The sequence below is a fragment of the Astatotilapia calliptera genome, chromosome 6, assembly GCF_900246225.1.
Source record: "Astatotilapia calliptera chromosome 6, fAstCal1.2, whole genome shotgun sequence".
NCBI classification, from domain to species: Eukaryota; Metazoa; Chordata; class Actinopteri; order Cichliformes; family Cichlidae; genus Astatotilapia; species Astatotilapia calliptera.
In genome coordinates, this window is record NC_039307.1 from 34708588 (window position 1) to 34735799 (window position 27212).

General features: G+C 39.8%; 1 protein-coding gene across 1 annotated transcript; it reads right to left on the reverse strand.

Annotated features, from left to right (window-relative positions):
• Nucleotides 1–26846, reverse strand: mfng (MFNG O-fucosylpeptide 3-beta-N-acetylglucosaminyltransferase). Its single transcript, XM_026171873.1, has 8 exons — nucleotides 25561–26846; nucleotides 20117–20162; nucleotides 18732–18834; nucleotides 12839–12992; nucleotides 6033–6118; nucleotides 4077–4242; nucleotides 3913–3998; nucleotides 1–469 (listed from the first exon to the last, which is right to left on the reverse strand). The coding sequence occupies exons 1-8, from the start codon at nucleotides 25942–25944 to the stop codon at nucleotides 418–420; spliced, it is 1077 nt and encodes a 358-aa protein (XP_026027658.1). The 5' UTR covers nucleotides 25945–26846; the 3' UTR covers nucleotides 1–417.
• Between the last annotated feature and the right edge of the window lie 366 nt (nucleotides 26847–27212).

Below are 27212 nucleotides of genomic sequence, written 5' to 3' on the forward strand. Positions count from 1 at the left end.
CATCATACAATAAAATAATGTGATTAATACATAAGTAAAAGAAATTCCTATAGACTCAGTGGACCAGCCTTGCTAACTAAGCTTGCTACATTAGCGCCTAATTTCTGAATTTCACCCTCTTCTCTTGTGGCTCTAAAAGACGAACACAACAATGGCCAAACATTAAATCATGTCTTCGGAATGGAAGTCCAAAAACAGATGATGTCTAGATCCCTCTTTTACAGTCTGTGTTGATCAGTGGTAGGTGAGGCGTTGTGGAACACAGATAAGTCTGAGTCACCGTTATTCCTTCTGCATCCAGAATTGCTCCACCAAAATGAATCGGTCCATTTTTGTGCAGGTAAAGGTAAAATATTACATTCAGCTGGATACCAGCTTTGTCTCAGGTGCTTGGATGTGGTCGTCTTTAGGGGGTACTCATGGACACCAGCTGGTGAGGGGATACAGGATGCAGTGGACAGTCTTAAACCTGCAGAACACATAAGTCATGATTAATAACTCAGAGGTGGTTAACAGCTATTGTTAATGATGGTGGGGGGGGGGGGAGGCTTTTTCTCTAAAGGACTGGGTGACACCTATTGGAATTATTATTTTTAGTAAGGCACTGAATCTTATTGGCTCCTTCCACACATTTCCCTGTGTGTGCACAAAGCTGAATGATTTAATAGGTATCAACTCACCACTGGTGACAATAAACAAATCACCTGGAAAAGAACGTGTGTGAATTATTATCCTTACTTTTATCATTCTTTTCTGGGAATGGGAACTTCTGAAATCTATCTATTAAATACCAAAAATGGCCTGCACAAATATCTACAGCAGCAAAGATTACAGCAGAGCATCTGTGTTTCTTAAATGTTATGCTCCTCATTCACAGTGTGATAAAGCAGTGGGTCCTAAAGTGCTGAGATTAATAAATAAAATTAATAAATAAATATTACACTAACATAGTTAATTCCTTATTGAAAGTCAAAACTGTATTCTGGCTAAGATGTATATAAACATTTTTAAGAAAAAGCAGGCTCATGAAAGTCAGCCCCACTTGACAAAGTTAAATCTACAGTGCTGCTCATTAATGTTATAAAGGTGAAAACTGGGTATTTATAGTATGCACGGTGCGCTGGGTCGTCTGTTGATTTGCATGTGTAAACACTTATCTGTGGCTCTGTACTTTCATCTAACAGCAACTGCAGAATGTCAACTAGAGGGCATCTGATGAATATCTTGTGCAATTATCCATTAATAATTTCATATTTTCCTATTATTTATTTTTACTTCCAGAAAAGAGATTATGTTCTGGCCCCTTTGAGCTAGAGTCGCACAAGGGAGAACAGGGTTTGGAGACCACAGCTGGACAGCAGGACCAAAATTATTGTGACTGTTTGCAATGACCCTGCATGTCTTTGAAATGGTTGCTCCGAAGCAGGGACCAAGTCTGCAGAACAATTCTGGTGTGTCAGGACGGCGATAAAACAGAAGTAAGATGGAGTCAGTTTATTTATCAGTCTGCAACTGAATATTGTTAAGCTGGAAATTACATGCAATCTGTTTGTGATAATATGGCAATTAACGGCAACGAATCAGCAAGACCTGCAGATCTGTTGCCATGTGCATACAAAGAAATTCATATTAAACAGAAAATTGCATTAGCTGCTTATATTCAGAGTGCAGCCTGAACCTCAAAGATTTGAAACAAAAGAAATTCCAACACAGAGAGAAGTGAGTTAACCGCAAAATGACTTAGGAGATCAGCAACCCTGCTTTTATATTGGAATATAAGCTAAATAAATAACCAATAACCAAAATAAAGCCATGGTAACCAGCAGAATTGAAATGTTTCTTAGTTGCAAGGAAACATTGCCAGAATATATTGATATTATATATATAAATTACCTAACATACAAGTTCAAACTTGTGTGAATGAACCATTAGTTTGTCTGTTAACAGTTGGCAGGAAAAACACCATTTTTCCATTATATACAGTTCAAGCCTTTGTACAGACAGATGAACCTGTGACCTACTCCTCTCAGGCTGAAGGGAGGGCAAACACAACCGTGCACTAAACCAGAGGATGGGAGCAAATGGAAATGCCACTGTGAAGCATTTGTGGTGATATGTTCTTACAGCTGAGGATGAAGGAAACCGGAAAAGACAAACACATCTGTTGTTCCATTGTGTTACATCAAATTGCTTTTATCTGGGAGTGAAGATAGAACAAGATCAACTGGAGCCAGAGGGCTGTCATGCCTTAACGTAAGATCATGAGAGACAAAACTGAAAACTGGAGATTGGAGCTGGAGATTTCTACAGCAAATACCTTTAGTAAACAAGAGCTTTATCACTGAAGACGCACAATAAATGCATAAGCCTAAAATTATAATAATTATAAAACACTTACAGTATTTTTTACATATTTATCTTATTTTATTAATTGTTTAGGGGTTTTTTGCGGTGGTGAAAGTCGTTTTTCCATTCTCAGTAACAATATCGATATTGTCCAATATCACACAATATCGATATTTTTTGGTATATTTAATTGTGAGCATTTTGTAGACAGACATTATGTCTCCCCTTGACAATTTGGTATGATAAGGTAAATAATAAACTGAAGGCTAAACAAATGACGTGTCATTTGTTATGTGCATTTGATGTCCTAAATCCTGGAGCTTTTCATGATTCCCTCTGCTAGATATCGCCATCAGGTCAAAATGAGGCCCATTACTGCTTTGATACACTTCAGTCAGATTTTAAGGCAACTGCAGCACAGAGTCGAGTCTTCCCTGATACTAGTGCTCCTGTGCTTTTAGATTAGAGGCACTTTTACTTCTAAATCTGGGCTGCTCTTTCTGTAACGAAACATTGCTGGACCACAGGGTTTGTAGTTGTCCCTGGGAACCATAATTCATAACGCGTGTCCTTGACCTGTGATTCTTTTGTGACCTTCACATCAAACCCCCATCTGCTTCCGTTTAACCTGTTCCCATGTGTCTGAATAAGTGACGCATCCAGTGGCTCAGGAAGGCCGGCAAGTTGATCCCTGATTGCCTCCTCGGGCAAGATACTGAACTTTTAGTGAGTCCAAGAGCAAAAAGAATGCACGGGGAGAAGCTGCTAGACATTATGCAGCACTACACTGCATAATCATACAGCATTCATCTGTTGAATGGTCTTAGTAACGCTCATGTTTTATGCTGTTTTCACACATCAGTAGGGTCATATTGTGGGGTGCAGTAACTTTTGCAGACTCTGAGGGGAGCGCTGTTTGTAAAACACGTACTTGGCATTCATAGGACAGAGGTTAAAATGTAATGCTCTGCTCAAGGAGTGAGGCATTGTCCTGCAAAACAAACCTTAACATTACTGTGACACAACCCTGCTAAATTGGCCAAACACATATTCAAAATTGCTTTGTGTAGTTAAAAATTACTTCTACTAAATACGGGGGGGGAAATGCAACCAAAAAATGAAAGAAGAGAACTCAGGTACTTTGAAAAAGCAATAAAATGCCTAGAGACACTGTATTCACGCTGAGAAAAAAGCACAAGCACACAGAGATACAGAGCTCTTCTTACATGATCCACTCTATCTCCAGTGCCTCAACCTGGATTTTTATGCTCAGTTTTTGGTCATTATGTAGTATCGCAGTTGCACTCATGATCATTTTAGACTATGTGAGTATTATAACCTGTCGTGTAGTGGTTTTGGCATCCAATAAGCCTTTAAAACCAAGCCGCATGAAAATCCTACAATAATTAGAGTTTGATCCATTAGTCTTTAAAAGCGACATATGTTTTTTTAATGTTATGTCATTTATGTGCAAAGGGAGCCAGTGGAACACTAAACACAATAATGTCAGCAAGGACACATTTCTTAGTACCCCTCATTTACGAATGAATATTGCGAGAAACAAACCTGGAGGGATCGTCCTCCTTCGAGAAGCTCCCTTTTACCTCGATGCTGTTCATCTTATTCTCGAATATCCCATAGCTCAGTGTCACCTGCAGATTAGAAAACACATGAGAGTAGGAAGAAGTGCATTTGCTTGGACACCTGTGTATAAAACCGCCTGCTACTACCTGCTGTGGTATGCTTCTCTGGCTGATGAGCAGCAGGTTTTCCAGGTGTGAGTGGAATAAAGGACAGTGGACCATGGAGATTCCCAGTCGCTTTTCCACAATAAAGCCCACAGTGCAGTCATCAGGAAGACGGATCTTAGCTGAAGTTCTCATGAACTGGGAGCCACTGACATACACAGGGAAAAAGAGCCTTTCTCAATATTTTCTCACATAACAGAGTGTGCAATACATCCACATTTACTGTGGGAGAAATTTAGCACCATAAACTGTCCAACCTTTATCTGAAAACATGTGGTTGGGCCCATTGACTGTTTACTGTGCATATTTTACTGCTGACCTTTTCCAAAGAACTATTTTAGATTGGTTCTCTAGCTCTACCTGTAGCCCTGGGCAGCTATTAGTTCCAGCTCTTTGAGAGAAGTACAAATACAAAGTTTCAGAGACAGACTGAGAAACCAAAAAGTCAAAACAGATACAGCACCAATTTTGTCAGTCAAAAGATTAACAAATTGCTACAAGATAATTTACAGAATGAAAATCATGTTGTAGTTGTCGTAATCAAATTAGCCACTGAGACCATAAACACAGCAATAAATAATTTTGGTGGAAAACCAGTCCTGTTGGTATTTGGAGCAGTAAAAAGTAAGAGGAGATTTATTAAGATTCGCAACGAGCAATTTACTCTAACTCTGCTGATGTAGCAATGAAAAAGTATCTCTTGTGCTTTGTGTTTGATTTGACAGCATTAAGTGAACTGATGAGGCAATGCAGAGGTTTAAGAGCGTGTGTAGGAATTTCAGTTGACCCCGTGGTGTACAGAGCAAAATGACACAAGAACAGAGCAAACGGAGCGATGAAGTTGGCTTTGGAGCTAAAAAAAAAATCAGGTCTTAGATGGACATCAGGCAAAGGAAGTGTATTTTGATGTTTGTTTGTTTTTTGATCACGGTGCTGATTGCTTTTATTCTGATCGATGCATTTCCATTAATAAACTTCAAAAACAATGTTTTCTCCAATAAATTTTCACTATACTCCAATGAAACCGTTACAAATTCAGGACCATGGACAGCGCATCCATTTTTCATGAGCTCGTCTGAGCTGTGCTCTAAAACATAACCACAGGTGCATCACAATATGTGAGATATAGATCGCAGATACACACATAAAAGATTCCCACATGAGATCTGCAAATCCTTTTCTTTTTTTTTAACTAAACAAATCAGAGTAAAATTGTGCTGGTACTGTTGACCTGTTGACACCACCAGTCTGAGAGTATAGAAATAAACCTTTGTCATTTCCAGTTGTTCTGTCTCTTGAAGGGATGTAGTTTATTTTAATGCAAGAATGCTACAGATCACGATGTTTACAGTCTTACATCGGAGTCTGTCAGTTACTGAACATCATCTGTTAATGTGCGACCCTGCTCTAAATTGATTGTCTCTTGGCAGGTGGGGTCATTTTTCTATATTTGTCTATAAAGGGACGCACAACCAGAGAAGTCGCCCCCTGCTGACCGTTAAAAAGAGTGCACATTTAAGGCATTTTAGAATCTGCTTTGCTTTTTCAAACCAGAGGTTTACTTGTGTTAGCATTTATGATTTAATTAGTTTAACGTTTGGTGCTTTTTCCATTAAAACTGATGAGATATGTTAAAACAAGTTTATATCATTGAGCATTAATGCAAGTTCCCTACAACAATGTAAAGAACAGGAGGTCGTCTAAAACTAGAAAATCTGCACACTTATTAAACAAGAAGCCATTTTTACAAACAAATGTTTAAAACCAGTGAAAAAATGTGTAAAAGCCCCAAACATGTTTGGTTTGAATTCATATCAGCATTACATAGATGCAATTGTCTGTGTGCTTGTGTTTTTTTTCCTCACTGTCTTATCATCATCGTCCCTATAAAGCGCACACACACACACACACACACACACACACACAAATTGTAAATACCTGGCCCACGGAGCCATCTTCTCTGCCAGTCTTCGACTCAGGCAGAAGCCTGCTCCACCTGTTGCAAACCAGAACTGCACCTCCCTCTGATAGACAACACACAGAAATTATTAAGAGATACCGTATAAAAATAATCACAAACTAACAAAGACTGGACTGGGTGTCGTATGAGTAAAAATGCGGTTCCAGTGGAGATATACCACAGTTTCAAACCATAAAGGAAACAAAAACTCCACCTCGACTTTTGCTGCAACATGTTGTGACAGTACAGTAGACAGAACAGTCACTGAAGCGCTGCACTATTCCTGCTGTGGTAAAATGTGCTTATTAACCATTGTAAAGTACTATGTGAAATATTAGTGCTCTGCAGAGGGTGCAACTCTGGCTGTGAAATGTCACTCAAATGTTTCCAAGGAAAAACTCCTTTTAGCCGCTTCAGACTCACAGTAGATGCTGTTTCCTCAAAAAGCTGTTTAAAACACATTTTCTGTGCTTTGAATGAACTATTTAAAAATATACAGATACATTTCCATTAGACATCTACCGACTTAACCCTTTATATGGCAGTCGTTGTTACCGAGTGTTATTTTGAGCATGTTGCAGAACTTTTCTTTTTACTTGTGTGACTTTTTTCAAACTTTTTTTAAGATCAACACTCACTGCTTGGGGTTCGCATTTTTCTAAACAGTGTGTATACATAGACTATAGGGAAAAAACACACATTGTCAGTTTTCACAAATATAACACAAAATGAAAGCGCAGCGCTGTCACAGGAACCTGCTTCACTGTACTTGGTAAAGCTGCTGTAACATAGTAATGATGTCCACTAAGATAATGCTGGTCATTGTCATTTTAGTCATTATCCAGCCAACTCTGAAGGAAAACAGTGAAGTGTAGATCTACTGAAAAAACATATATTGGCATAGAAATAAAAAAAATATATATATATAAAAAATAGCATTGCACCTGGTGTGGGTGCCCCTTATAATTGCATGTAGGTAATTCAATCGAAACTAAATAAATTACAATACTGAATTACTATCTTAATTTTAGCAGTAGTAAGACTGACAATAAACCCCAATAAATGCCATTTATTTATTATAAACCTGCTATGATGTCATAAAGCAAACAAAATCGAATATCTCACAGTTTCTAGCCAGAAAAAAAAGGTGAAATGTGTAAAAGTGGGTTAAATTTTTATCATTGGATAACTGTCTGTATGAAGCTTTGACAAAATCCATTTTACTATGAATACTACTGTCCTATGTTTATAATAGGGTGTGTTTTAGAACACAATGTGGCTCACCTGGTGCTAAAAACTACAAAGTAACCATCAGTAGTGAACGTTTTTTAGGTGAACGTTGTGAAAAGTAAATATGGTGACATCATTATTATGCCACAAATTTCACTAATCTATACTTTCTAGAAATCCAACACAAACAACATCTAACTCAACATCTAAAGCAACTTTTGAACTATATAATCCTTCGCTCTTATCGACTTATCAGTTTGGGCATTATGAGCCCAACTGTAGGAGCAGGTAAGTGCGAAGGACCCGATTTCATGAATTCTGGAAGAACACTGAAAATTACAATTCTCCAGATCATCACTGATTGATTAGACACACTGTTGCCACTATCTGTCACACACCTGATATTTGCTGATTGGCTGGAAGAAATCCATGTACAGTAGTTGTACCACCTCTCAGTGATTTATGGGGGGGGGGGGGGGGGGGGGGGGGATTTTGACGTCCATTTAAGGTACCAAATATTATTTATGGCCCAATAAAGAGCTAAAGCCTTTAAAAGCTTTGGTTGTATTAACTCTTTTAAATTGTGTTTACTTTTGTTACACACATATAGAGACTCACACCAACAGACATACACACATATACTCATCTGGGAATACAGAACACAAAAAATACAACACAAGCTCACACTGAATGTTATAAATATTTGCCACCATTTCACAGACACACAATACCTCTGCTATATCAGAGGAAATCAGAAGAGGAAAAGGGCCTCTATGACTGAACCTAAGTGTTCACGGTTTCTCTTTCAGGCGCGTATTAACTGCTCTGGTTTCCAGTCTGTTATGAATAGTACATCTTTATCTTCTAACTTTGAGCCATTTCTCAAGCAACTATTGTGTTTTTCCTTCTCCTGTTGCTTAAATTGCTCAGTTGATATTTTGCCGGGGTAAATGTGCTGCCTTGTTTTCCTGTTTGTCACAGCAGGCAGATAAAGGATTTAACTCATAGAGCGAGCTGTAATTGCACAACTAATCGGGAGCTTGGAAGATTTCTTTCCCTTTCTGTTCTTCATTCTTCTCTTTTTACCTCCTGTTCACTAATTTTCTTGTAAAATTTAACATGTGAAAAATGTACTTGTCCTTCCTTCCTTTACTTTACTTTAATTTCCTCTTTCCTGTACAACTCTTCAAATAAACTTCTCTTCCTTTTTACTATTCCTCTGTTTTTTTTATCTCTTCCCCTTCCTTTTTACTTCCCATTCCTTCCCACTCCATTCCTTTCTTTTCCTCCTTCCTCCGATCATTATCCTTCCCATTTCACTATAGTGACAGGAAATCGGAAAAAAACTAGGCAGCAAGATGTAAGAAAATGAGATGAGGAGACAGAGAGGAGCCTGACATCGCCTTTTTTTTTTGTTTTCACTAAAGGGAACAGAAAGAAGGAAGGAAGAAGGGAAGAGAGAGAAAAAGCAAAGCAAAGATTAATAAAGATCTATTCTTCCCTGCAAATGGCTGCAATCAGAGCAGAGAATGTGACACGAGGGAGACGGAGAGAGTCATTTCAAGAAACGAATGAGAGAGACTGTAAAGTGCAAGAGGGAAGCAGAGAGAGACAGAGCACGACACCCTATTCAGAGAGCATGCTGGAGTCAGGATGCTCTTTAACTCAATAGCAGCATTAATTCTGTAAACTCAATAACACACATGCATACCAATGTAGGCGCACGTGCGCCGCACACACTCATGCACACACACGAGGACATGTGTATTCAGAAGAAGATGCTGCTGACCTCAGGGGGAGCCCCTGCAGCAGTGGAGAGTGAAAATGAAGAAAACAGAATGGATGGTATGGATTTTGAATGGCAGCAGTTAACCTGACTTGGGTGAAACTTGACATAAAACCGATAGGAGCAGCTTCAGCTTTGTTTTACTGTTTAATGGTGCCTGCAGAAGACCAGCAAAGCCAAAGATCAAAAAGAAGAGAAAGAAGAGAAGCATGATGGATAGACAAACGAAGGAAAGGAGGGAAAAAGGAAAATGACCATCAGAAAAGAGTTTTTTTCCATAAGCTCCTTGTGTAAATTACATGTGATCGACAGACTCCAGCAGTTCTTGACAGGGACGGTGTCCTCTGACATCAGCTGCTCTCTCTGCTGTGTGAGCAGGAGGGAATACCCTGGCTGCTTTCATTCATCTCATTTTTAGTTTTCCCTCTTGATATTGGAAATCTTCACTCTGTGGTGACCCATCCTCTTACCTTTACAGCAGCAATATTTTTTCATCTCATCTCTAGGATTTGTTACTCATTCTATAATCAGCACCACTGACATGCATAATGCTAACAACTTACTTTATGTACCATCCATCCATCCATCCATCCATCGTCATCCGCTTTGTCCGGGGTCGGGTCGCGGGGGCAGCAGCCTAAGCAAAGAGGCCCAGACCTCCCTCTCCCCAGCCACCTCCTCCAGCTTGTCCGGGGGAATACCAAGGCGTTCCCAGGCCAGCCGAGAGATATAATCTCTCCAGCGTGTCCTGGGTCTGCCCCGGGGCCTCCTCCCGGTGGGACATGCCTGGAACACCTCACCCAGGAGGCGCCCAGGGGGCATCCTTGTCAGATGCCCGAACCACCTCAGCTGGCTCCTTTCGATGTGGAGCAGCAGCTTTATGTACCATAAAAATAAAATGTTGCCATGGTAATGATCATGGTAAGAGATATGTCACGATGACCTTTCTAGATGTCTTCTCTAAGTTCCCCTCACTGAGCACACAGGACAAACTTATGTTTAATGTGCTGATGCATCACAGTGATCTGAACTCTGTCACCTTTTGACATTGAGTCTAATAACTGAACTGAATTAGTCATTAATTCAGCTGAAATTTGAGGACTGAATGTCGTACTTGGTTCCTGTAGTGCTAACTACCTGCTATAGCATTAATTGCTAATTGTGTGTTGGCTCTAAGGGAACAGTGGGACAGCTTATGTGGAGGAATACAGAGCGAAGACACCAGCATGAAGAGAAACATATATGTGTATATATATTCAGGTTTTACACTCGTGTTTTCACTAACCACGTGAAAATTAATGTGACATCAGATCATCCTTCCTGTATGAAGGAAGGCATACAGGAAGGAAAGTGCTTGCTCATAGGGGGTCATATGATTGTTGGGTTTTTCTCTGTATCTATGAAGCGCCTTGAGGCGACTTTTGTTGTGATTTGGCGCTATATAAATAAAATTGAATTGAATTGAACTGTAAGCGAAGCGCCAGTTACAGCAGTCATTTCATGCAGCGCTGTAACATCAGCAGGCAGTCGCATCTATCTAAGCCCGCCGTTAAGGCGCAGGAAGCCGCCGCAGCACTCCCCTGAACAATAGGTGTCACCACACAGAAGATACCGTCGTACACTTGTCTCTTCTGTCCAGCTCCAGGGACGTGGCAAGCAACTGCAAGATATCATATTGCAGATCTACATTTGGTCAGTCAGCTTTTTCCATAAAGGCTTGCCATCTGTGGAACACACTTCCAGCCGAAATCAAATTGATTACAGACATCAGATCTTTTACATTAAAGGTTCAAATCTGGTTAAAGGGAAATCCGAGATGTAGTCATTGGATTGATGATAATTTTAATTTAATTTTAATTTATTGTTTATTAATTATAATTGTATTTATGATGTAATTTGGTTTTATGAAAATGTATGTTTTATTGTAAAATGTATCGATTTTGATTGTAAACCCAACAAGGGACAATTGTTGAAAATTAGCAATAGCTATAAACTTATGTGCGTTACATCAGTTTCGTATTTTTGTACTTGGACTATGTTAAACTGCACTGTCCCTTTTAAATAAATAAATTCAAATTCAAAAACACCATAAGGCTCCAGTAACACAGGCTTAGAGACTGGGACAAATGTCTATTCCTAAACTGGTTAGTAAGTGATTGCTGGCAGTTGCTGGCAGCCGCAAGGTAAAATGGTTTCAGAGGTACGAGGTGCTGCAATGAATGGTAAATGGACTGATTCTTCTACAGCGCTTTTCTACTCTCCCAGACGCTCCAAAGCTCCAAAGCGCTCTACACAACATGCCACATTCACCCAATCACACCCATTCTTACAAGCACTTTATCTATACTCAGTGCTATCTAAGTACATTCACACTCCGATGGATGCATCGGAGAGCAACTTGGGGTTAGCTCCTCCTGAGCTACAGCCACCCCCAATGAAAACATCCATGCCATTGATTTGATTGCTAGTAGATTGCCTGCAAGATGCCGGCTTGTCTGAAAGCCTCAGCGCTGTGCACTTTTACTCTGAATACAAACATTCTCTATTTCTGGGTTCATCACACTCACTACTAGTTTGTGAGTGTTTGCAGATATGTAACTTCCAGCATGGGGGACAATATGCACACGGCGTCAGATGTAAGACGTGAACACAAGCAGAAAAGCACTGAATCACAGCTGACCTTGTTCACATACAGCTATAAATGATTTTGTTTTGTTTCATTCGTGTTCATGAGTGGACAGATTCCAGCTGAACAGCTAAAATCCTAAAAGGTCATAACATTTTCCTGGTTCTTTACTCCCTTTTTTAACTTTCCTTTAGTTTTTGTGAGACTTTTCCATATGAGTAAAGCCAGTTAATGGAAACAGTAGGATGGTATCATTAATTATACTAATGGTTATAGCTCGTGTCTAAAATGATTTTTTTAAGTACAACAAATAAATATGAAGAGAAAGCTGCTGGTATTACTAGCAGGGGGCCCAGTTTGGGCTTTTACACACTAGCAGAAACCCTTTGTTACATCCAAATAGCAATAAGCCTGACCCAATTAAACATGTTAACATGTGATTTCTTGAAATTGGTCCTGTAACCGTTTCCAGTAAGGATCAAAACTGTGAAAATATTTCTGGTGGAGAACGCATTAAAGAGTCGAGCACTCTGTGGGTATTAGTCGAAGCAATTAACCTTTCCAGAAAGAAGCTGTTCACTATCACCGCAAAACAGAGCGAAAAAGGGACACTGTGAAACAAGGACAGAAGGAACGAAAAAAGAATCCATGGAGTGAGAGAGCACAAACCGGAGAAACAGTAGGGTTGATTTAATAACAACAAGCAAGTGACATAACAGCAAATAAGAAAACATTGAAAACAAAGGAGGAGAGAAGGAAACCAAGATGGAGAAAGATAAAGAATCTCAGGAGGCTCACTGGAAAAATTAAATCTGCGGACGGCCATCCTGCTCTAATCAATGATCATTCCACATTAATAAAATTGAGTTTAGAGTTGCATTATGCTGTGCTACAAAGAGTATTTTTTGAGTGGGTGTCAGTTTCCGTCTTTAAAATGAGATGTACTGAACGTGGAACTGTAACCAAAACCTTCATGTTTTCGTCCCTTTTTGCATATTTAAGAGATTTTTTTTCTTCAGGGTGCAGTTATATGCTCCTCACTAGATCACGACTTCAGCATGTACTTTGCAAAGCTCAGCCAAGTCCTAGTGCTAAGGTTGACTCTGCCAAGAAACCTAAAATACTCATGAGTGGTATCGTACCGTTGCGTTGCCCTCCAGCAGTTCATGAGCAGTGATGGGCTTGTCCAGGCTCGGCTTGCCCACGTAGATGTCACCTTCCTGGGGGAAGGCTGACAGCAGCGAGAGGAGAGCTTCTGGGTTGACGTAGTTATCATCGTCCACATGACAAAACCACCTGAGGAGCGATCGGTGAAAGAAAAGGAAAAATATTCATTTAAAATGTAACCGTGGTGCTGGGTTTATAATAATAGTTTTCTCAGCTTCGCTCCATTTCTCCTGTTGACATTTGCAATCAGGCGGAAAAAAAATCTGAAGACTAATTTTCTTCTTTGTTGCTTCCACTCTTGCAACAGAGAAATGAAAAAAGTCTTACCTAAGTAATGCATCGTGCATCTGTACTTGAAATGGCGATACCTTACACTGACTGGAAGAGGAGAAACGGAAGCGGGATGAAATTCCTCAAACCAAGTGTGATCAATGCTGTAACCCCAAGTCATCTAGTTACCCATATGCATGTATTTACTTGTGGTTGGATGCCACAGCAAAAATATGAGATTTTCTTTTAAGTTTGATATTTTAGGACTCCATGTGAAAAATAGTTGACCTTTGGTCATATAAATATCCTGAAGCCCTTGCAAGCCTATCTTCATTACAGACATTGAAAAGAAAAAGGTTATGTTGGCACATAGTGCCAGATACTTCATCTAAATAGAGAACTGACAGCCACTTAACCACAAGATTTACAACAGAGACTGAAAAGCATTTGTATGTGCTCGTATCCTGCTGTTTGTGTTTATAGACATCACTGATAGGCTTTACCTCGAGTAACCAACAAACACAGACCCAGAGCTTGACTCAGCGTGTAGTCTTTTAACAGTCTCACCAACTTGTAAATGTGACTGTTAAATTCATGAGATCAGGTGAGAGAACAGAGAGAAAAGACACCTGGAGTCACAGCAGTCTGTAAACTATTCATATCACAGTTTACAAGGTACAGCATGTGAAAAAGAGTTTTTATGGGACTCTGTGCTGTGCAATGAGAAACTAAGTAGTAAGTACTTAGGAATTAAAGCAGTAAGCAGCAGTCAGGTGCTGCTGATCAAGTGCACTTGATTAATTGATCCTCAGCGAGTACGAGCACCTCTATAGAAGCAGAAGGTTTGGCAGTTCGCTGGTGTGGAGCAGACAATACAAACAATTTGAAGTCCATCATTTGTGCAGTGAGAAAAATAATTCACAAACAGAAAACATGCAGCACAGCTGCCAGTCTTCCCTGGAGTCAATGTTTCAGTAAATTTATCCCAAGGTCAAAAAATGCAATTCTCAGAAATATAGCAAAAAAAAAAAACAAGCACTACAGCTCAGATGCCACAGGCCTCAGGTACCATGTTCAATGTTAAAGATCACGACAGCACAAACAACCGATGGCTTGTTTGGAAGGGTTGCAAGGGGTTGCCAAGCACGATGGTGGAGGGGTGATGATTTAGGCTTGTTTTGCAGCCACATTACCTAGGACCTTGGAGTCGACCATGAATTCCTCTCTACACCAATGTATTCTAGACCCATATGTGTTCTTATATCCAACAGACACACAAAATTGGTTCGTAGAACAGGACAATGATCTCTAGCACACTAGTAAATACACAGCAGAGTGGCTGAAAATGTCAAGGTCCAGACCTCAACCTGACTGAAATGCTGTACAATCCCTACTTTTAGGCAGAGTCACAAACTTATTTAAGGAATGTTTTTCATCAGATTTACTTGAAATATTTTTGTGTCCCAATTAGTATTAGAATTAAAGTTATGGCTCTATCCCCACTCATTCAGACAGTGTTCTTCATGAGAAGGATGTCATTGTGGCTCAAGAACGCCTGTGAAGCAAGATATCGTGTCCCTTTCAGAGGGAACTTAATCTTTTTGTGGAAGAAGAACATGATGAGGTACATCTGTAATAACTTACTTCAACTTCTAGTTAACTTCTTCAGTTAATGGTAGTTGTTAAGGTCACGTGATAAGAGATAAGGTTGTATGTGTAATGATAACTCTTGGTTATCTTGGCAGATCATTCTATGTGATACTGTCACAAGAGCTCTGGAAAAGCTAGCAAAGAAATGTTGAATTTGGGCATTTTAATGGGAGAAGATTTAAGATCTTCTCCCATTTTGAAGCTTTTTTCATCTACATTTGTTTTTGTCCTCACAGCTTGAATTGCTCTGTGAGTAATCGAGCTGTTTGATTTTTTTCTCTGCCATCTTAATGACTGGACATGATGTCAGAGCCTCATTCCAAACCAAACAGGCTTGCACTGCAACATCAGAGTCCAAATTACAAAGCTGCTGGTACCAAACTGAAGTGCTGCCTTGTTTCCTCTGCCATCCTAATTGCTGCCCAACAACAGAAAAGGCTTACTTCCAAACCAAACATCCTCACTTCCCTCTTGAGTGGGACTTGAGTGAAACTGGGGAGGTTTGTAAGTGTGCCTTGGAACCAATTTGAAAACATTTTCACTGCCATTCTAATAATGAACGCCCCCCCATTCACTCCCACCCCAAACACAAGCTGTTAAGTTTCATTCATTTTTCCATAGATCAGTATCAAAGGATTGTCAATACTTTATATTGTACAGCAGCATCAAGCAGCGTTGTCTCGTGCATATTCAAGTCCCTAATAAACAAACTTTTCAGTTTCTTGGAAATATTTTAATCCTGTTTTTTTCCTGCTTCTTCTTCTTCTGTGATTACATAATGCACAAAGAGCTAATAAATACAACAATGACACAAGGGTAGCCTGCACTGTGTGCTAATGCAGTGTTCGAGACAAGGCATGAAATTGGAAAAGATGCAGACAAGAGTGTAGGGGATCATACATCATCTTCATTCTGGGCCCATTAAGAGCAGATTGCATTATTTTAGTTTTGCCCCAGTTGAAAGGTGTTATGGATAGCTGACAGTGACTGAAAGGTGTGGTTCAAATAAGCTCAGTGAACACAGAGGAGGCTCAACGCTGTCAGACTCAAGCCTCAAACTGAAGCAACCAGGGCACGGTTAATTTATCTGAGAAGTGATAGTGGGTGAATAATTAGTTTGGCAGCTATTGACTGCACATCCATCTAATGATGTTAGCTATTACAGAATGCAGTCATACATTTATCTTACTAATTAAGCAATTTCTGTATATCTGTTTGCTGGTTTTCCATCGATCTCAACATCCCCTTCAAACTTGTGCCATGTGTACTGCTAAGGACACGAGTCAGAGAAACGTAGAATCTGACTGGTTGTTCCCCCCTCCTTTGTCCCCCGGTTTCCCCTTCCTCTCCCCTTCAGCAAGGAGTTAAACAGTCTGATGGCGTGTGGGACAAAGGAGTTTTTAAGTCTGTTGGTCCTTGACTTTGGGAGAAGCAACCTGTCACTGAACAGACTCCTCTGGTTGTTTATGGCCGTGTGCAGAGGATGCCCAGCATTGTTCATAATGTCCAACAGTTTCTTTAATGTCCTCTTCTCTGCAACTGTCACCAGATTATTTGCATTTTTCTGTGTAATTTTGAGTATGTCTTACATTAAGACATGATGGGAATGTTTTCATTTATTTATTTATTTTCTCCCCGTTTTAATCTGTAGTGGTTCAGCCCAGAACCTATTTGGGCTGCGGCTTAACCAATTAACAAATCAGCCAATACCACCTTGTTAAATGTTAACTGGTCAGCTTGTATATTTCCTGAAGGTGTGATTGGTCCACTTGGATTTTTTTCTGTTTCCTGTTTTTTATTTAAACGCAAACTGTTTGACATTTTGCAATGACCCTGATGAAGGCTGAAACGCATTGGTCACTTAATAAAGCTGTTTCCTAATACTTTAAGTGTCGCTGGAGTCTTCACGTCATCAAGCATCAGCATGCTGTTTGGGCTTCCCACCTACTGCAGTTGCTAGAATACTGCCAAACAACTGTGCGTAAATTGACTGTTACAGTACCCAAGCCAGAGCCTCCAATTATCAAACCACAAGACATAAATTGCTGTATGTCAGGATATGTCAAGACCTACTTAGTCCCAATTACCTAGATGCCATTTGGGCAAACAGGGTGCTAGTTAAAAGTAACTACTTCAAAACTGTGAGAAAATCAATGTGAAATAACACACTACAAGAGTGCACCGGCTGTCCTTTCTCACCAATACGGTGAAGAAGAAAAAAAGTTATTATGTTTGTCTAATCTATGTCACCTGATGTCTTGGTAGAGTATTTAACAGAGGAGATGAAACAACTCCAGGCCTCGAAAGCAGGTGTTCTTCAGGTTTTAGATGTGTCCTTGATCCAACACAGCTGATTTATGTGTTTAAATTACCTCCTCAACATGTCTTGAAGCTCTCCAGAGGCCTGGTAACAAACTAATCATTTGATTCAGGTGTGTTGACCCAGGGTGATATCTAAAACCTGCAGGACACTGGCACTCGAGGCCTGGAGTTGCCTACCCCTGGATTAGAGAATCTAGCTTGATACCTTCTGTGAGGCAGAAACCCTCTGTGCTCTTAAGATTAGGCTTTAAACTTTCCTTTTTGATAAAGCATATAGTTAGGGTTGGATCAGGTGACCCTGAACCCTCCCTTAGTTATGCTACAATAGGCCTGGGCTGCTGGGGGCTTCTCACTGTGTATTTCTTCTTCACGTAACTCCTTTCACTGTCTATGTGTTTATGTGCCACTCTGCATTTTCAAAGTGTGTCCTTTGTCCTAGTCTCCTGTTCTGCCTCATCATTTTGTGTTGCAAGAAGCTCTTTAAACAGTTCTGTCTCCTTAAATAAGGCAGACATTTCATTCCCTATGCAGATACTCTTATGTCCTTGATATTATTATATGCTCCTGTTCCACATTCTTCATAAGTCACTGATTCAGTTCAATTCAGTTAATTTTTGTTTACATAGTGTCAAGTCACAACAATCACCCCAGGTGCTTTATATTGTAAACTAAAGACCCTACAATAATACAGCCCCAACATTCAGACAATCCCATATGGAGCTAAAACTTGGTGACAGTGGGAAGAAAAAAAGTATCGTTTGCACAGAACTCCCACAGATGCAGATTTGTCCCAAATAAATTAAACAACTCAAAGACAATCTTAGTGTTAAAAACACTAAGAGGAAGGCTCAGACAGACTTATCACAGCAGGTGTAAGGCTGTACTGGCCCACATTCACAGAATGCTACAGGACCAAAGATAATATTTGAGAGGAGGACCAGTGCCGTCTCCTGGCTGAGCACAGACAGACCACATCAGTACTTCAGGCACAAAAGGACATGGAAAATGAAAGTAGCCAGGAGCGCAGGAGAAACTTCCAGGCTCCTACAATCAATTAGAACCCTGAAGGAGAATTTTGGTGCAGAGGAAAAAGCCACAGATGAATGGATGGACAGACTCATTCATTTAAAACAGCAGATGGAAGAGGAAATGAAGGAACCAGAAAAAGGCAAAGAAATTCCTCCTCTTTCAAAGAATTCCAAGAATTTCTAAACAAGTCTGTCCTCCGAACCTAATATTAATAATATTTTTAATTATATTCATTTTATTACAAATGCATAAAAAATAAAAACATAAAAGGCTGTTCTTCATACCTTTACAAGTTGGACAGCACCGCACAGAAAAGGTAGTTAAGATGATCGATTAATGCACAGGTTATGCTTAAATAAATTCCAGTCTTTTAAACTCCTCAAAGATTACTGTTGTAATAAGTGTGACTGTAATAATCCTCACCTCTGTTTATGCCTCTGTAACCCTGGAACATAATTTACTTCTTTGATTTCTTGCCGCACTAAGTGCTGCTGTAACGGTCTGATTTCCCCACGGTGATCATTAAAGTTTGCAATCTTAATCTGATCTTTAAAGCCGGTGCAGAGAGGGTGTTAGACAGACCGTAATCGGGCTCACCTCTTGTTTGAGGCCATGAAACCGTCGTACTCTGCAGACATCTTGCAGGACAGAGCCTGCTGACTGTGATCAGACTGGCAGTCTGTTACCACCATGTTATAACCTGGTGACAGAGACAGATAGAGAGAGATGAGAAAGAGATACTACTGGATGCCATCTGTTTCAAAGCAGTTGCACATGGTTGGGTGTATTGATGATTATACCATTCTGCATGGTACATTATTTTACCATCAGCCATGATCAACCCTGTTTGTGATTGACAAGTGATATTAGAAATGGAGAGAAAATATAAAGATAGAGATGTGTGTGATAGAGAGTGAGGAAACAATATAACAGGGGTGAACAGAAGAAGGAAAAAACTAACAAGCTAACAGCATGAGTAGACAGCTCAGCCTCCACTTAACTTATCTATTTAAGACACTCCACGATATTTAGGACCCAGATTGAAAGGATTCCCTTCAATTTACCCACAGGAGCATTTGTAAAAAACAGTCACTGATGTAGGGTGATGAGGTCTGGCTTGCAGTCTGCCCAGTTGTCATTTTTACTCGGCAAAACAGACTAGAAATGAGAGGCCAGCTGGAAATCGAAGCACTGTTGCAGTCACAACAAGCATTTACAGAGTTGGTTAAGCCAGGGCTGTGGCTATGGTTTGGGGGTTTTAGTGTTTGTAACTAAATAATTGATGAAGTTACTGCTGTCGTGCCACATGAGTAAATGTATGCGCCTCTCTCTGTATGGGCATGCTCATATTCATCCTTCCTAATACTCTTAGGGGAAAAAAAGACTTCCAAAAACACAACTTCAGCTCCTGTGAGGTTATGTTGCATTCATTTTTGGTGACTCTCACAACATCTGGGCACATCTGGATTTATTGCTGCTCGATTAATATCAAAATGTCTGATTTTAATGTAAATTTTCGTTGCAGATTGTTGGAGAGTCCTTTAACTGCCTGCCTGCAGTCTCCCCTTTGTGTCACATGTTTATTGCTGCAGTATGAGCAGTGGTGTTGATAGCGGGTGTTAGTGGCAGACTTTAAAGAGCAGTGCAGGAGCACTAACAAAATATTTCAACAGGGGATGCCTAAGGCAGCTGCCTAGTTATCCTGTAGCCTTGGGTAAGAGTTATGGGTCACTTCATCTCATTCCTGTGTGCACGCCAGTATTAGAAGTCTTCCTGATGTCTGTGGTGTTGCATTTGTACACTGTGGCATTGTCATCTTGAAACAGAGAATGAGCTTACATATTTAAGGTTGTGTGCGCCAGCATTATCTGAGAAACATCCCATATAAGGAATGGAAGACACATTTGCATGCGCCCACATATATAAATATTCTGATTTAAATCTAAATTTTTGTGTGAATGAGATTCAAGATTGCTGCTTACCTTCTGAAGTTAGGTCCACATCCTCTGTGTCTGTGAAAATGAACGTCTATACAAAAGAAAAAAAGAAATATAAAAGAAGATAAGGAATTAAAAACAGGAGCTTCGATTGGTTATCTGTCTTCTTCTCAACATCTGTAACACATCATCCTGAAAGTACTCTCATTAGAGAGCAAGAACACAAACACATCATATACTCACAAGGATCAATGGGATCAATGTGATGGAGCAATGCGACGTGACAAAAACAAGGTTCCCTGCTGTGAGCTAAAACAATGAGTCATTGTACACACACATACACACACAGCATCATGATCCAGAGTGGTCAGAGCAGCACGATATGGCTGAGTCAGTTTCTTCTTTGGCAGACCCCCATATCACTATATAGATAGATAGATAGATAGATAGATAGATAGATAGATAGATAGATAGATAGATAGATAGATAGATAGATAGATAGATAGATAGATAGATAGATAGATAGATAGATAGATAGATAGAAGAGCAATACTGACATCTAGTGGTGTGAAAATGTCAGCTTTATTGTCACAGCTCGGCTGTCTCAGGGCTGTCACATAGAGATTGACCAGTTACACTAACAGTCAATGTAAAATCAGCTATTAGCCTAGCATGCATGTCTTTGGACTGTGAGAGGAAGCTGGAGTACTTACAGAGAACCCACACAGGCACGGGGAGAACATGCAAAACTCCACCCAGAAAGGCCCCAGCTGGAAAGGGCCTGACATTCTCATTGTAATTGATGGTGCCACCCACTGCACCAATATGTAACCTGTTTTTTCTTTCCTTCTTTTCCTCATTATTTACAATTTTACAAAACACCACAATGCAGAAATGCTCAGATATAAGCAAAGTTGCAACTTTTCTTTTGCTCTGCTTTTGGTTGAGCCACAGTGAGTGTCTCTGGGGAAACTATATTCAGCACCTCCATTATTTCACCAGGAGCCTCATTTGCCTTTTTGTTTCCTTTTTGTCTTTTAACCGTTGTCACTCCTACAGAAAGACGTCAGACACTGAAAACACTGCACTCTTCAGTATTTATTCTGTTGCTTAGGGTGTGCAGGCTTCTCTTGTTCAACACTGTTACTGCTTCCATCATTCCTCTACCACGCTCTCTCGTGGAGGTGCAGCACTATGTAGATTGCAGTTGCACTAATACATGTACACACAGTATATGGCCAATAGCAGAAAGCAGTGAAACCAAGCAGTATGAAGCAGTTAATATGAACATACACCATTGTAATAATAATAATTGCTTGTTATAATGTAATTAATTAGCAAAAATGTTACAAAATCGGAATAATATTGTATTATGATCATATCGGATGATGTCTGGTAAGTCCCACTTCTAGTTAGTGAAGGCAGGGAGTTGTGAAGGAAGTGTAAAATGTGAACGAGAGCTCCAAAATTAATCCAGTAAGTTAACTTTCACTCTATAAAATTGTGTAAGCTTCCAGGGAAATGCCATACTAGTGTTAATTTGAGGTAACTGTGCAAATTCATGTGTTTAAAAATGGCAGGCTCACTGTCTGACCGTTTTACTAGCTGTGATTATGTGTATTTTTCTCTGTATTTACATTAAAGTGAGTTTCCATAATATCCTCTCTGCTGCATTCAAAGAGAAAGGCTTCATCTATTCTTAAGTACACTGTTTTATTATAGCATCCCAGTCCATCAATCAAATTATAATATTCTCTATTCCTCTCGCTCGCTCTCCCGTTCTCCCTTGAAGTGACATCAAACAGCCTCTAAATCATTACTTTGGTCATTTTAATACAGCTGGAGCTCTATCCCCCCCCCTCACTAGTTCTCCCAAAGGCCTTTTTTAACCTTTTTTCATCCCTTCCTGTCATCTCTCCATCACTGAAGCAGGAGAAGGAGGAGTAATGAGATACCAGGATCAATCCTCCCCCCCGCTATCATCACGACAACCACCACCACCTACGCCACTAAATCCTCCAGAGAAAATTTTGCCATTACAATTAGTTTCTCCACCTCTGGCCATAACTCAAACTAAAGCACCTGCACTGAAATCAGTCAGCCTGGGACGAGGAACGAAAACGACAGAGCGTGGAGTTGGAGCGGCTCGTAAACAGAGTTTGCAGGGACGTTTCACTGAGGTCAGGTGGGAATGCATAAATCTGAACTTGTTTTTCACACTCTTAAAGGGCTATTAAGTAAGATTTGTACCACCCCATAACACAAAATGACTGCAATATATCTTAATAAGGGCTCTGATCAATATTTCAGTGATTCCTTTGTAGTATGATGATGATAATCTGGCTTCTGAATCGGACATTTGGATGCTCAGTCTGTTCAACTGTGGCACTCTGAGAAGCTTGAATGGGAAATTTGTTGAGAGTAGAAGGGGGCAAAATCATTCTATAATTGTTATGGCCAAACTGACGCTGATACCAATGGCAGTTTTTGGGGAGTAAGAAAAAATCTGAAATTGTGAAACCAGGCACAGGGTCACACATTCTCGCATGCTGACTAACCGAAATAACAAAACCAAGAATAAATTGCAGTTAAAAAGTGCACAATATATAACCTGAACCACAGATCTGATAGCTTTATCAGTGAACTTAGTTTCAGGTATAAAACACTGAATCTCCATTAACAATTTAGAGTTGTAAGGTGAAATACCAATGATTTACTAAAACTAGTCTATAAGATGGCAACTGTCAAGGAACAACACACAGTGTAGCACTTTGTATCTATTACAGCATAGTTAATTATTTTTTATGACCGTGTGTCTGAATAATGCGCTACAAAAAAGGCACTCAATGTTTAATAGAAATAACAGAAGTCAAACATATCAAATGTTAAAAATCCTCATTTCTGTTGGATTAAAATGGTTTAAAATGTGATTTAAACATTTATAAAATAAAGAGACAGGGGCATGTTTACCACTGTGTTGCATCACTTCTTCTTTTGACAATCTCCAAGTTTGGGACTTGAGATGATGATTTGTTGTAGCTTTTAAAATGAGATGCTCTCCTGTTTTTGGTTTATACTACAATGCATGCTGCTCAGTAGTTAGGGGCATTCTTGTTTCATAATCCTTCATATACTGAGATATATATTAAAAGCTGGAAATTTAGTACCATAACACTTGTGCTTTGATGATACATTTTCTTCAACATTTATACTCCTGAAAAACTCCACCTTTCTAGATTGCTCATTTTACAGTGTAACAACTATTCGAAAACTTTTTTGACGGTTTGCTTTAAATTTTTAATGAGATAATTCTTCTCTGTGCATCACTCCAGATCAAACTTTCCACTCTGAATGTGAAATATCTCAGCTTCTACTGGATACATAGCCATAGAGTACACAGGAACAAAACATTTTAATGATTGAAATCCTCCTCACTTGTCCTCTTGCGCCACCGTGAGGCCAAAATTCTAACTTTTAGCATAAAACCTTTACTCCAAATGTCTAAATTGGTCATTAAAGATGTTAGCCATTTCTCCATCCACTTATATCTGTTTCCACCTCTGAGATCATTTCTGTTGTTGGTGCTGAAAGATGTGATAGAAATTTTTGAAGATCCGAAGCTAGACTGAGGCCAAGATCATATTAGGGATTATCACAATGTATTTACTGTTTTAGGGCTTCCAACAAGCTGTTGCCAGCTGCTGTCAGGTCTAAGCAGATTAGCTTCAATATTTTGTGGAAGCTGCTGCCAAGCTGGTTGACTTTTTACCCCAGGTGTGTGTGTGTGTGTGTGTGTGTGTGTGTGTGTGTGTGTGTGTGTGTGTGTGTGTGTGTGTGTGTGTGTGTGTGTGTGTGTGTGTGTGTGTGTGTGTGTAAGCATATGTGGGTATGGGGTTCATTCTGTTCTGCAATCAGCCCTACACTTCCTTTTCTATGACCAGCTTCCGTTTTAGTATTGTTAACAGAGTCACTACACGGCGGCTGCTTCCCCTCGGCTGAGACAGCCTGCCTGCGCAGCTTCCTGTGTATGCGTCTGTATGTTTTCATCTACCACTGGGTGTGTAGTTGCATCTTTGTGTCATTGTGTAGCTATAGATATACATATATAGAGATAGATAAATAAATATAGGGCCTGTGTGTGTGTGTGTGTGTGTGTGTGTGTGTGTGTGTGTGTGTGTGTGTGTGTGTGTGTGTGTGTGTGTGACTGTGTGCAGGCACTACCATCGACAAACGCTAAAGCAACATTTTGTTTTGTGTTTGCAAAGAGAAAGAGGAAGAGTATAAACCAAGGCGTCTTTAAAAATGTCTTTCAGCGCTCTGAGATGTGAAAAGAAAAGAAGCTAACAGAAATGTGCTTCCTCAGCTCTTTCATCTGGTGTCAAAAAGGAAATGAACTCTGTATGTACACTCTGTACACTGTATGTGTGTATTTAAATAGAAGAATCCTGAAATTTTAAATAGTGAAACTGCTCACTGACTTGCATATTTGACAGCACTGACACACAAACAGGCACAGTGGTCAATGAAAACCTCTAAGCCGATACAAGCGACTCAGAGTAACTTGGGTTGTTTCCAGAACCTAAAGGAAGTCTGATTTTAAAGGTCAGGTAAAGACAACTCAAACATCTTTAGGCTGATGCCACTGAAGTATAAGATAGATATGTTCCTGAAAAAATAAATATATTGTATTGTATACATGCCAGTAACTAGTTTTCTAAGTATAGTAACAGAAATTACCCAGATGAAGGAAAAGGGTGAAAAAAAATGTCCCAAACCCCTTTGAAATTCTGCACCACAAGTACCACCACTGTTGTATGTTCAAAATGTTGGATGAGCTGTAGCAAAAGACTTTTAAGCTGAATACCTCACAGATCAGGCTTTCTAACAGGTTTGACACTCTATGCCAATATTTAAAAATAGACCCTTACATAGTCGTGAAGTGAGACGTGCAGACTGTAAAACCAAAACAGAACTGATTTCTTTATGTTACTCTCTGTTTGTTTGGGGTGTTTTTCTTCATGCTAGTGGGACAAGACTAGCATGAAGTGATCAACAAAAGAAACTAAATTTAACTTTAATGAGCCATCAGACCTGCAGCACCAGAGCAGAAAGGAAGTGAGTGTTTTCACTTCATCTTTAGAGTCATGGCACATGGTTTGACAGATCACATGTTTACTTTTTTCTTCTTTGTTTTGCCTGAAATATTTCTAAGAAATTAAACTCTTGAGCTTTACGTGTTATATCAGTTTCATTCTGTCATACCATTATAGGATTAATAAATGCATTGGAGTTCCTCTTTTATCTGTTTTGTTCACGGGTTCGGTTAAATCAACAGCTTCCTGTGATTGCGTAAATATTTTTAAACGAATGTTCTACTAAATATAGGAGAGAGTTTAAATCTTTTTTAAAAATCTGGTGGTTTGCTTGAATCAGGAGCTGCTGTGTGATGAGAAGAGTAAGATGTTTCAGGAAACAGACATCACACTCACGTGCGCTTTGGTTCTGGAGATCCAGGTCTCCAAAAGAAGCGCGAGGCGCGTCTTGTGGAACCTCCCGGTGGTTTTCACAGCTATGTAGACGTCCTCCACCTTCAGTTCGGGCTGGCTGACATGTGCGTCCTCGGGCACCGAGCGACCTCCATCGGCCAATGCTGTATCCCCGCTGCTTCTGGTACTTTTCGCCGGGTTCTGCGCGTCCCTGACCAGGAAGGTAGCCTGCTGGATGGTCCGGTGGTGGATCGCACCGGGTGATGGATGGTGAACCACTATAACTTTGGGAAGGCTGCTGGTTCGAAGCTGAAAATCCACGTAGAGAATGATGAAGAAGGTGAAAATTAAGACAAGCAACCTCCGGCGTATCCATCTGTTACGCATGGTAAAGCAAAATAAATTAAAAAAAAAGAATCTCAGTTAAATGTTGTAGGTCATTTAAAACGTGCTCTTAGCCGCCTTATTTAAAATCAACGTCATTTTTTTAAGTTCTGGGTTAATTTCGTAACGGGTCCTCCATCACTTCTTCGTCTTCCTCCTTTTTTACAGTTCCTGAATGGCCCAATTAACTGATAATTCTCACAAGTGCAGCTTCAGTTTCAGAGTCGTGTCAGTCACACACACGATCAGGGTCTAAACTCGTGTCTGCTGTGATCACATAGGCAAAAACTCGCATTTCCTCTCATTTTGTGCAAAAAGCCAGAAGCGCAAAGATGTATTTGACTTTCCACTTGCAGCTCTGCGCTGTCGCCAATGTGAAGCTACAAGGAACCAGGTAATAATATTTCCTCCCGCCGCTGTCAAAATAAAGCACATCCGGTGAGGATCTGCATAGCAGCTTAAACATGCGTCATATCAGGGGTACAAGACACAGCAGGATATCACGACATATATACTTGACATTTACTTTGCTTTTTGAACCCCTGTTTCTCTTGTAGGTGTACTTCAAAATGCAAAAAAAAAAGTTTATATTTTGAGGCAACGCAAATAACAGCAAAGTGGAAAAGAAAGTTTAAAGTTTTTTTTTTAATTCCTTAAAATGACAACATAGCTTTTTGTCATTTACAAACATTCAGACTCTTCAGAAAGTCTCTATATGTGTATGAAAATGAGCTTCCTGTCAGCAAACAGTAGGCAAGACTGTCAGGACTGACATTCACAAAAGAACAATGATCTGCATCTATTATAGAACACAGCAGGAAGCTGTGCTTCAAGAACAGGGGTGAGTCTTTCAAAATAAAATACAGAGCACTTTTCTACTCCCCTTGAGGACTCAAAGTACTTTATACAATATATCTAATTTGAAAAAGTTATTGTAACCCAGTAGAGAAAACTACCTTTTGTTATTTTTTTCTTGTTTTCGTTTTGATTGTATAAATGTATTTTCATTATTTTATTTTGAAAAGAAACATTTATTTTGAAAAAAGGAAGTGTGATCCTCTAGCAAACTTTATTTTCTGTTGCTGGATCACAAGGGATAAATGCCTTTTTCATTGGTTGAAGGTGGTTTTAGCCCCGTCTTCCGAAACACCAGACCATCATTTCACATGAGCTAGATCTTTTCGCACGTGGAAATAGATGAGACAGGTCACGGATAGCTCGTGCGGAATTTTCTAACATTTTGGTGAGTTTAGCCCATGGGTTTGAAAAGT